Here is a 12070-nt window from a genome sequence, read left to right as displayed (position 1 = left end):
GGGCAAGAAAAGAAATAATTTATTTCCTTAGGCTGAGAGTATGCATACTATCTCAATGAGAGCTAAAAAAAAACAACTTACATGTTTTGTTCAACAAAATGGTTACATTGGCTACATTTGCATTGTTCTGCTACAATAATCCTGATGGCATCAAGGCCAATTCTCAAAATGGTTAGCTCCCAGAGCTCTTTCCAGAGCACTTTAAAACCACCTGAACTAGCATATTGTGAGCAAATTTAAAAGCATTCTATAGGACACAGCAAAGATGACCCACACACCAGAGCTTTGTAATTCCGTCAACACATATCTCGATAAGAAACACAGAATGACTTGAATGAGCATGTGGTGACTAGTTCTTCCCTTTGAGAAGTGCTACGACCGTAACCTGGACATGCAGATCTCTTATTTACTTCCAAAATGGTTCCTCATGTAGGATAACTCACCAGCAGCCCAGGGCTGGTAATATGGGAAGCTACCTATTTCCTATTTCCAAGAGGAGCAGAGCTGCCTACTGTATTTACAAATTCTGAACAGAAATGCAATTCCACCACATTGTTCAGACCAGCATTTACGTGACATGGCTATCTTAATAGGTTTACACATAAACTGGCACCAGTGCTGGATTAGGGTCAGGATATCAAGGAGGTCTCAATACCTAACTAGCAACAGCAATTTAGCAATTCTTACACACGACTAGATAGTGGGAAAAGCAGCACTACTGCCTTGAGTATAAGAAATTTCTGGAGGTTTGTGATTGAAAAGCCACTATGGAAACTTCAGTGCTATCCCTGGGGAGAGGGCTGGAAATGATTGCCAGGACAAACCACCACTTATTACACAAAGGAAACAGGAAGGTCTCCAACATTGAAAATCATGCCATAAAAGACAGCAGAATTACACAGGACAGCCACAGAGCTGTAGGACTCACCACATGCATACTGCCAATCTTGCAGCTGATTTAGTATGGGCCAAGTCAAGGACTGACTTGACCCATAAGATGTAGTAAGATGCATATTCTGAGACACATCTTTGCAGGTATAACCATCTGCTATACTTACCTGAGAACTATGAGAATGTCTCTTAGACTGCTTTTTATGTGTTTTGGTTTTGTTTTGGTTTTTGTTGGTTTGGTTTTTTGGTCATTCCAGGGTTTTGCATATTTGCTTATAGGATAATACTGGAGGTATTCAAACAAGCATGTGAGTAGACAGTCCACCTAAATGTGTGGGTGAGAACTGCAGCATACAGATGGATTAAACAGCCTTTAGTTTTGACTTCTATACTTCTACAGGCACTTGTTGGAGCTACAGAAATACTCTTTGTTTCAGTCATCTTTATGGACCAGGCCAGAACATGGCTTTAATTTAAGCTCCTTGTTAATCTCCCAGTAAAACTACCATACATTGTGGCCTGGACATGAGCCTGGGTGCTCTCAGAAACTGAGTAGGGTCTGAGGGAATCCAGACAGTTACCTACTCAAAAGATGACCCCAAAACAACCAAGAAAAGTTGCATGAAAAATCTTACAGTGGATGTTGAAAATCCTGTGCCAATCTAAATAAGAACTGGCAATTCCTTCTGTGTTCTGCCTGCTCTTTGAGTGTTGTAAGCTGGCTCCTATAAAACAGGATTGCCTGTACATAAATGTTTTCCCTTGCTTTTGGTATCTCATGGAACAGATAGTTCTAGAGCACAGTTAAATACGGCCCAGATTTCAGGGCTTATTCCTTGCCAAGAGTCTAGGTGAAGCCAGTACAATTTGCTTACACTTGACAGAAGGAAAAGGTTATTATGCTTGACAACAATCAAGAATTTTTTGCACAAGAAATGTCTGTTCATGTACTCCGCAAAATAATTACTTGCATCACATCCTTTCCCTCCACCTCTAACAAATCCAGATGCCACTCTGCCATGCTCTGCCATGAATAAAGAGGCTTCAATCATTGTCCTCTCACAGAGGGGAAGGCTTCCCCCTGGTTATATGTCTGGGAGCGAATGGAGAAGCAATTCAAAGGAAGGAAATGGCATCAAGGGAAACTGCAGAGGAAAAAAAATTGGAAAGTGTGAAAGAAATACTCTGTAGGAAGGTCTTCAAAGATGTGAAGTGTGGGAAGCAGCTGGAGGAAGCTACAGATGTACTGAGCAGCTGCTGTGCATAAGAAGAGAGGAAGTGCTTTTCCATATAAACCAAAGTTTCTATAGAAGAAGCACAGGGAATCTGGGGAGGATTGCCTAACTAGTTATAGGAAAACAGTCTTATCTACACAGTCAGTGATTCACAAAGCCTGTGCAAGGTGAAGAACCAAAACAGCAATCATATGACAGGAAGAATGTCCTCCCTGAGCTGTGCAAGGGTGAGAAAGACAGGCACTGTTTTGTCCATGACTTAGCTGCTGTAGGCACCTCACCAAGTTCAGGTTCCCCATGTCATGACAGTTCTGAGCATACACCTTACTGATGAACCTGTGCTGCTGCCCATGTATAGTTTGATCAGCCTTTGGCTACTAATTTCAGAACACTGGAGAACTTTGTGCCCTGGCTCAGAGTTTAGCATTGGTGCTGCTGTAACAGTGTACCTGGTTATGGGAAACCCCACTGTGTCTCAGAAAATAGCATTTCTAGAGTCTTAAATTTTGTGGTATATCACTTCTGCAAATGTTATCACCTTGTGGTCAAGGTGAGGTGGGCCAGAGGTTGACCTATTCTCAGTGAAAGTCACTGCACCCATCCAGGTGCCTTAGAAGGTCAAATAATGCAATGGTTATGACAGGCACTTTGAGGTACGGTTCTGCGAAATAACCAATGTAAAATAAAACTTAGTTATTTTGTCCTGTGTGGCTATAGTTTTGGGTAGAGATGTGAACTGCAGACTGAATTGTAATTAAAAGTGTCTCAGCAGAGAACAAACAACATTGTGCAAAGCTATAGCCATAGCTCTGTACAAGTTCTGAGGTGATACACAAACACACAACACCCAGAGCCAGCTGAGGTATCTAAGCACGGAGCTGCAGTTAGAAGTATAGCCAAACCTGAAATGCATGCAAATACTAGTTTGGTTCTGAGCACTTATCTAACTGTTCCTTTTCCAAGCATTTGTTATCCCTTGCTGTATTTTTTGTCCAAACTTGTATAACATTTTGTGATTGACTCTGCCATACTTATTAATACTAAATAAAAAAGCAATTTATTCTATGAATAGTCCCACCAGAATCAATGGCACTATTCAGAAGTAAAATACAACTCAAAGTAGAAGTGAGACAATTAGACTGTAAGCTCTTCAATGTTATATTTTTGCTAATTGCCTAGCACATTTGTGAGAATACTGTTTAAAGGAATCCCCATGTAACTTATTAATTCTGTGACTACAAATACTCTTCTAGCAGCCAGAATGTCTGAAAAGTATTATTTAGCTCATGTAATATATGAAACAGAATAACCAGACAGAGAGTTCCTGTAGTTAACACAGCATGTGTATGTATATATAAGCACACACACACACACACACATATATAAAATTCTGAACAGCAGATTGGCTCAGAAATTCTATTCTAAAGGTCATGTATGAGGATATCTTTGTTATGCAATACTTGAAATTTCCTGTGATACTTTATGCCTCGAATAATTATATCATCCTTTAAAAATTAATTTTCCAAATAAATAAAGATTTTGCCTTGCGATTTTTGTCATATTAAGGATATTTCCTGTTGAAAACGTAAGCATTTATGGTAAACCTTAAAGCTCTGTGACATGTGGAGCCGAACATTTTCAAATAAAAAATAGCGTTTACAGCTGATGGCCAACTTGTGAAGCCTTTAGCTGCTAGAACTGTGGTAGCACTAGGTAAATGAAAGCACAGAAAACTGAGCATTGCATTGATTCTTTGCAGCTGTATCACTGACAGGGGTAAAGATGAGGCCAACTTGGACCACAAAAAAGGTACTGAACAGCTTGTACTCAAATCTGGTTTTGCTGCTGTGCCACTAAGCAATGAAATTCCTATATTAAAAACAGTATAGCAAGTCTTTTCTCATTGTTTTATCTTTCCATTGCTTTTCTCCAAACGTTTAATAAATCAGAAGAAAACAACTTGGCTACTACATAGGAGAGAACAAACCTTGCTTTTCTTGGTTCGGTCTTTAGTACAGTTTTGCTTACTAAAAAATCTCATTTATTTAAAACAACAAATATTTGGGTTCCAACTGAGAGACTGAGAAGGTGTTTTGGCTTTTTACTAGCCTGTTTTTTAAGGCATTCTGAGTTTTTATGATGCATTTTTTAAACTGAAGTGGTAACCGAAAGGCCCAACTTGCGCAGGCCCTCAACAGTAATGCTTGCACTAGATTTTATTTTAAAGAATTATGAACTTCTGCAAAATTTAAAATGTTATTTTAAATGAATGGATAATAGCAACACAAGGATGTAGTATCTCACATCCCTTTGGCGTGAGATAACCTCCAAATGTTGTATGAATTCTGTCTTTCCTTTATTTGGACACACGCAGCTAAGTCATAGACAGGTAAGACATATATGCATCCATCAGCAAAAACGGTCATAGCACTGACTAATATACAGGGCTATTGAAGAGCCAAGCCAATGGTTTCCTCTCTGCCTTTACGGCTTCATGAACCTGTCAAACATCATGATTTAACTAGCTGGCCTGATCTAATACCAGATCCAATGGCAGCCCAGTAACCAGCGGCAACTAACACACCAGACCACGTACCAAAAGTGAAGCTAATATGTTGTGATGCTGCCAGCAGTGCCTGTTTCACTCAAGGAGACCCCATTCCAGGCACACATGCCTGCTGAAGCTTAATGCCATGCCATGCCTACCCACCAACTGAGCCTTGGGTCACCAATATCCCTGATGATAGATACACTCACAAGCTAGAGAAGAAACTTAGGGGATACAGAACTGATGTTATGATATGCAGAAGAAGGGAAAGATGGTATCTCTATCCACAGATAACCTGTGGATTAAATTGGTTTAAGGCATTTTGCAGTACCGCAGTCCCCAGTGCATGTAGTCCCATCACTCCCAGAAATTTTTGTAAAATGTGTATTCCTCTCCACCCTCTTCATCAGCACTCAGGAGAAAACAAGGAACTGAATACCTCTTGCCCGCTACCTTTTTATTTTATTCTTCACCAGGTTGCAAATGCTCCACTTTTCTCCAGTGAGCTCCCTGAAGCTATGCTAGAGCTCCTGGTGGAGTTGGGTGAAGACTCTTAACCGTCAACGAGTAACATTTAAGGGGTTAAGAGGCTGCAGTTCAGATTATATGACAAACGATTATTCATCAGCAGACTAAAAAAGGTAAGCCTCAAAACCAAAAAGAGATGCCAGGAAGAGTAAATACTGTAAGCTTAGTTTATAGGAATAACAGGTAAACAAGAGGTGGTGCCACTCCGATTCCACAGAGGAATTTAAACTTGTTTTTTAACACTAGGTTAATGAGATAGCATAAAGCAAGATTTCCTAATAACTCTTAATAATGATGTTTGAGTTCACAGAAACAAGTCTATCTAGTTTTCACTATTTCTTCTGCTAGAGCTTTTTCTTTTTTAACGCTATGGTGTACAGGGAGAATAAAATGTTTTCAGATTAGAGAAAGAAATGAAAAGGGGGGTATAAAAATATCAGTGTTGCAACCAAGATATGTACCTACTTTAGTGATTTGGAGTGGATGATGCACAACTGAATATAAATATGAATATATATGTACATGTGTGTATATATATACAGACATGCATATACATGAACACAAACACACAGCAGAACAAAAGACAAATATTCCAGATTTATCCTAGAACAGATCCTCTGTGGTTTGTTGTCAGCATCCCTAGAAGGATGTCATCTAATGCATTTCTTTAATTTGACAACCTGGTAACTACATCTGCTTTTAGATGAAAAAAAAAAATCTCACTTACCTACACACACACGACCATCAACTCCAACAGCCAAGCCAGGTGGACACTCACACCGAAAGGATCCTTCAGTATTTATGCAATGACCATTCATGCAAATTCCTGATGTCTGACATTCATCAATATCTATCAGGAGGCAACACAATTCAACAACCTAGTCACCGTTTTTAAGCAGATTACAATTAATATTTTAGGAACATTACCAAATGAATTTATGATAGCAGATGAATCATCAACATATCCTTGTTTTGTTCTAGTAAAAATTTCATCTTGGAATTACACTAAATAATAAAAATTCCATCAACAAAACAAACCAACAGAAAGTCTGTAGGATTACAGGCACTTCAGACTCTACGTTAATCAAAATTAATGATAAATTTTACCTTTTGTCCAGCCCATTATACTATAACTTTGCTTTAAAGTCTGGTTAAGGAAGCATAGAATATCCATAAGATGGTAACTTTTAATTTCAAAGAACTTTTCAGTGGTCATCAATTTCTGTCTAAGTCAACAGCCCAGCTGCATGTACATTTTGAAATGAAATTATGAAAACAACTATTAATAGAAATGGTTCAACTTCAAACCATGAAACTAACAATTCAGATGATTTTGCACTTACTAGAAATGACTCAAGCCCAAATCACGGAATCACGGAATCTTCAGAGTTGGAAGGGACCTCTAGAGATCATCTAGTCCAACTCCCCTGCTAGAGCAGGATTACCTAAAGCACATCCCTCAGGGCTGCATCCAGGCGGGTCTTGAAAATCTCCAGAGAAGGGGACTCCACAACCTCCCTGGGCAGCCTGTTCCAGTGCTCTGTCACCCTCACTGTAAAGAAGTTTTTCCGTGTATTTGAACGGAACTTCCTATGTTCTAGCTTGTGCCCATTGCCCCTTGTCCTGTCGCTGGGAACCATTGAAAAGAGCCTGGCTCCGTCCTCCTTAAACCCACCCTTTAGATACTTGTAAACATTAATCAGGTCCCCCCTCAACCTTCTCTTCTCCAGGCTAAAGAGTCCCAGCTCTTTCAGCCTTTCCTCATAAGGGAGGTGCTCCAGTCCCATAATCATCTTGGTTGCCCTACGCTGGACTCGCTCCAGTAGTTCCCTGTCCCTCTTGAACTGGGGAGCCCAAAACTGGACACAATACTCCAGTTGTGGCCTCACCAGTGCAGAGTAGAGGGGGAGAATGACCTCCCTCAATCTACTGGCCACACTCTTCCCTATGCAGCCCAGGATGCCATTGGCCTTCTTGGCGACAAGGGCACACTGCTGGCTCATGGATAATTTGCTGTCTACTAGGACCCCCAGGTCCTTCTCCTCAGAGCTGCTTCCCAGCATGTCCGCCCCTAACCTATACTGGTGTTTGGCATTCTTCCTTCCCAGGTGCAGGACCTTACACTTGCTTTTGTTGAACCTCATTAGGTTCTTCTCTGCCCAGCTCTCCAGCCTGTCCAGGTCACGCTGGATGGCAGCACGGCCCTCTGGAGTGTTGGCCACCCCTCCCAGCTTGGTATCATCAGCAAACTTGCTGAGGATACACTCTGTCCCCTCATCTAGGTCATTAATGAATATATTGAACAAAATTGGTCCAAGTATTGACCCCTGAGGGACACCACTGGTTACAGGCCTCCAACTGGACTCTGTGCCAGAGTCTACTTCTACTGGCAGCCACAAGTATCTTGCATTAGTTTACTTAAACCGAAGCTAAATCAGAGTCTATTTTTAAAATGTTTAATATAAGTTTTCAATGACTTCACTTAAAAACATTTGTAACGCTATGTGGTAAATACAATGTCTTAAGTATTATGCACTCTAAATTGTCAGAATAATGAAGTGGAAAACACGCTTGTTTGTGTTCATCAATGTAAAATCTTTAAAAACTTTTAAACTTCCCATATTGCTGATCACTTTACCACTTCATGAAGGGCCTTCATATTTTGCTGCATTTACAATGATCCAAGACTTTTCAAAAGCTGATTTATCGTCTCTTGTAGTTTTCACAATACTATTAAATAATTCAGTTATTTCTTTCTGTAAGTGAAAGACCTATTTCTATTCCAGGCAGCTTAAAAAATCTACTGTAATGGTAAGGTATTAGTATGATATTAAATCCATGTGATGAGATTGCCATTCTTACATGAATGAATGGATGAGAAAAGCCATTTTCAATCAAGATTGTCTTACTGCATTACCCCTCAGTTCTACATACCAGTACAGTAACGTCCATTTGGAGCCAGAACAAATCCTGGTTTGCAGATGCATTTAAAACTTCCATCTTCATTTATGCACATCCCATTTAAACACATGTTTGTAGTGGTACACTCATCGTGGTCTGCAAAATATTGGAAAGAAAACTGCTTATAGTTCTTCACCTTACAGAAGACAACACAGCAAAAATAAATGATCAGGACTGATGTGACATATTCCTTCACTTGAAGATTAAATTCTACTTATAACTTTGATGAAGTATCTATCTGAAGAGTTTTCACACTGTGGACAAAGGAGCCATTTTTTTTCCCACTGTGATCAGTTACTTTGTGTGTTTCAGCAGACTATGTATAGAAGAACAGGGTGCCTCTGTCTTTCTTACATGAAAGGATGAAAAGCTTCAGTCATCTGCCAGAATTAAATTTATCTAGGAAGTTTTTTTTTTTACACAGTATAGTCAAAATTAAAAACAGTTATTTCTTCAGCAGTGCTGATATATGGAGCACTTGCTAAGAAGCTTTAGGGAAAAACGTTATTCCTGGCACTGAGTTACCTGGGACTCTTGAGGAGACATGTGGTTTCAAAAACAAAAATTACCTCAAGTTTTCTTTGAAATCATGCAATTCTGTACAATAACTATTTGAATGCAGGGGCTGTAAGTTCAACTCAGGTCATACTTCATTTCAAAAAAAGGTAATCCTTAATGATCCTTAACTGTAATATGAAGTACAGTTTCTAGAATCACCATGATAATGCCCGTCCCTTTATTTAGAAGAGTTCTTACCCACACAATTTTTTCCATCCGTAGTCAGTTCAAACCCAGCATTGCAAATACACTGGAAACTTCCATCAGTGTTTACACACCGGCCATTTTTACAAAGAACACCATTCTGGATGCACTCATCTATATCTAAGGCAAAAAAACCCCAAAACAAAACAACAACATAATCAGACAACTACTCTAAGACAAAAACGTGTATAGTCACAATTATTGCTTTGAAAAATATTGGCATGTTATTTAAATATTACTTGAAAAAATTTTCCAAAGATGTTTAAAAATTTATTCTCATTGCATCAGTGATAGGAAAAATATTATTTTACAGACTTGTAAAATAAATGATACAATGCTATATCTTGTGATGCTCAGCAATTACTTTATGAATACTTTTAAAAACCCTACTCACAGTTTCATCTGTGTAAATACACAAATATACACCTGTTGTGCTAATAGTCTATTTCCTGATTTTTTTGTGGAACTCCTGGCAGGGGAATTGCCTATCCAAGTGACAGATATTCCAGAATAATGGATAAACATTAAAAGGCAACAACAGAACAAATGGAATTGTAGCCCAGAACTGGAGCTCAAATTAATATAACAACTGTTGGAATTTACTGAAATTGCATTGCTAACTATTTTTTGAACTCCAATGGTATCTGACATAAGGGGTCAGAACATCTGCAATGTCAGCAGACGTGAAACAAATTTTCTTACCTATGCAAGCTTGCTTGGTAGGAGTTCTCTGGAAACCTGTGTGGCACTTGCAGTAATAGGAACCAGGTGTGTTGACACAATCTCCATTAGAGCATGGGTTTGATGTGCATTCATCAACATCTGTTGGCAGCATAGAGGAGCATTAGTGACTTCACAACGTATACAACTTTTTTTTTCAAGTCTAGAAGTTTCTAAGTGGAAAAGGCAGTAACCAACAGTCAAATGCTAATTAATAAAACTTGTCCTTCGTGCAAAATCATTACTTTTCTAAGAACACAGAGCTGTTCTTAGTTCTCTGTCTTAGGCAGACATTTTTAAGAAGTGAAATCCTACTACATCATTTATATGCATCTTGAAAGACAAAAGAAAAAATATGTGTGAGAATTTTGAGACATGGGATCTGATGGTTGCCTAGTGAAAGTGAACAACACTTTATTCAACATAGTTTCATTTAAGTGAATGACCATTTGTTCTTCTTTGGAATAAAAACAATGCAAATCAAAATTGGCATTTTAAAATTAGAGCAAATCATAGCATCCAAAACCCCTCCATTATGCTACAAGTTTATTGTAGAAATGTGAGGAGGGGCCACGCACCAGCGGGAGGGATTCTTAATGAGACCACAGTCTGTGCACCACATCTCAATTATTTATGCCCCATTGCACCATCAACCCCAGTCTTTGCATTGGAGTAATGCCAGACTCAATCGAGCCCTTTTCTATAATGTACCTTACTCTCCTTTCCAAAGGTTTTTAGTAAACCAAACACACTTTAATCACCTTAAATATTAGGTAACTGATTAGAAATAAATTTGATACAGTGCTCTGAGAACTTTAACTCCTTTCAAGAACCCTTCCCAAATTTGATCCACAGTGGTTATCCATGAGTCAGCTGTGTCTTTGGCCCGAGATAGCTATTCCCAGCTCTAAAATAACATTGATCGTTCCCTCCCCACTATGCTCCTCTAAACCCTGCCAGGATCCTTGCCCTCTGTGATCGAGGGAGCAAAGTGAGGCCATCCCTCTGGTCTGGCAGGTAGGACCGATGGCTCAGTCTCACCTGCAGCTACCAGAGGATGACCTGAGCAACTCCTCTCTGCTACAGCTAAATTCACAGGTTACAAACTGAATGGATTCCTTGATGAAATCCCCCTTTCTTAATCAATCACCTCCAGCTATGCCCTCCATTTCACTTATAGGTCTGAAATTACTCATCTCTTCATTTAAGTAGGCTTTAACACCACAAAGCCAATGCTGATTTGTGGTATCTGCCTGTAAGATGCTATAGGAACCTGGAGCTAAGTAAAGCCACTACTGATCAGTTCTTAGTAATGACAATTTTCCCATGCATTTTGCAGTGTACGCTACCAGAAATATTAGCCATTATCCCTTGTCATATTGCAACAGGCCCTGCTAAAAATTTCGTCCCCATCTTTCCTGTAGGCCCCCTCTAAGTACTGGAAGGCTGCTATAAGGTCTCCCCGGAGCCTCCTCTTCTCCAGGCTGAACAACCCCAACTCTCTAAGCTGTCAATATACATATCAAAGAGATCTGAGTTTACCCAAATCACTGATTCAACGAGCTGGTTTACAGCATTCTTCGTGCCTAGATGTAATCAGATCGCTTTGGGTAAACAGTTACATGAATGAAGGCAAAGTAAATGAAAGAATTAAATACCTCCTTTCACGCATAGCTCATTCACATTTGCATAGCAGCTGATAGCACCACTCCATTAAAACCACAAGAATGAAGATAAAGAAAAGAGACATTCCGAACGTTAAATACAATGAAAAAAACAGTGACTGTGTCTTTACACTGGAGTAGACTTCTATGTAATTATAGTAGTTTCCTGCTCTCGTGCTTCTCTAGGGTACCTGGCTGTTGCGATACTCTTTCTCATGAGTGCTAGATTGTGTATTTTTAACTCTGTGCTCAGCTGATATGGGATGTCAAGGAGGATCACACATAATTCCTTCAGAACAAAGTCCTCAGCTACCAAGAAAACTCAAACTCTAAACCACATTTTCACAATAATATTTTGTCAAATATTAATTAATTCAAATGACTTTACTGCATATTTATCTTGCTTTAGTATAGGGGAGGACAGGGGGAACTTATAAATACTAGATATGGCACTCATCTATTTTATTTAGTTTTCCTACAGCCAATGACATTTATGACTTTCTTTATTATAGGTTTCAACTTGCTTCATCTGTTGAAGAAAGCATGCTCATTCTAGAAATGTATCCTGCTGTAAATTAATTTATAAATTGTACAGCAGGAATGCAGTGTTCCTCTGTGAAACAGCTCACTTAAGCTTAGAAAATCCTTCCAAAGCCATGTGCATCAGATGATTTCCATATAAAATATGCATCTTAAGATGCTCTTATTTTTATAAGCTCTTGATAAAAGAGGGAAATGGCAAATATATGTTAATATAAAGG

General features: G+C 39.1%; 1 protein-coding gene across 2 annotated transcripts in view; it reads right to left on the bottom strand.

The window, feature by feature from the left end:
* FBN2 (fibrillin 2) overlaps positions 1–12070 on the bottom strand; it is a 174824-nt gene that overhangs the window by 89542 nt on the left and 73212 nt on the right. For both annotated transcript variants that reach the window (XM_054186701.1, XM_054186702.1), the window contains exons 12-15: positions 9628–9747; positions 8920–9045; positions 8137–8259; positions 5930–6052 (exon numbers count right to left, since the gene is read on the bottom strand). In XM_054186701.1, coding sequence (XP_054042676.1) covers positions 5930–6052; positions 8137–8259; positions 8920–9045; positions 9628–9747 — 492 coding nt within the window. The remainder of the gene's footprint in view (positions 1–5929; positions 6053–8136; positions 8260–8919; positions 9046–9627; positions 9748–12070) is intronic.

Source organism: Rissa tridactyla, chromosome Z, assembly GCF_028500815.1.
Source record: "Rissa tridactyla isolate bRisTri1 chromosome Z, bRisTri1.patW.cur.20221130, whole genome shotgun sequence".
Taxonomy (NCBI): Eukaryota; Metazoa; Chordata; class Aves; order Charadriiformes; family Laridae; genus Rissa; species Rissa tridactyla.
The sequence above is the reverse complement of the archived record's forward strand: the minus strand, read 5'-3'. Positions and strand labels throughout refer to the sequence as shown.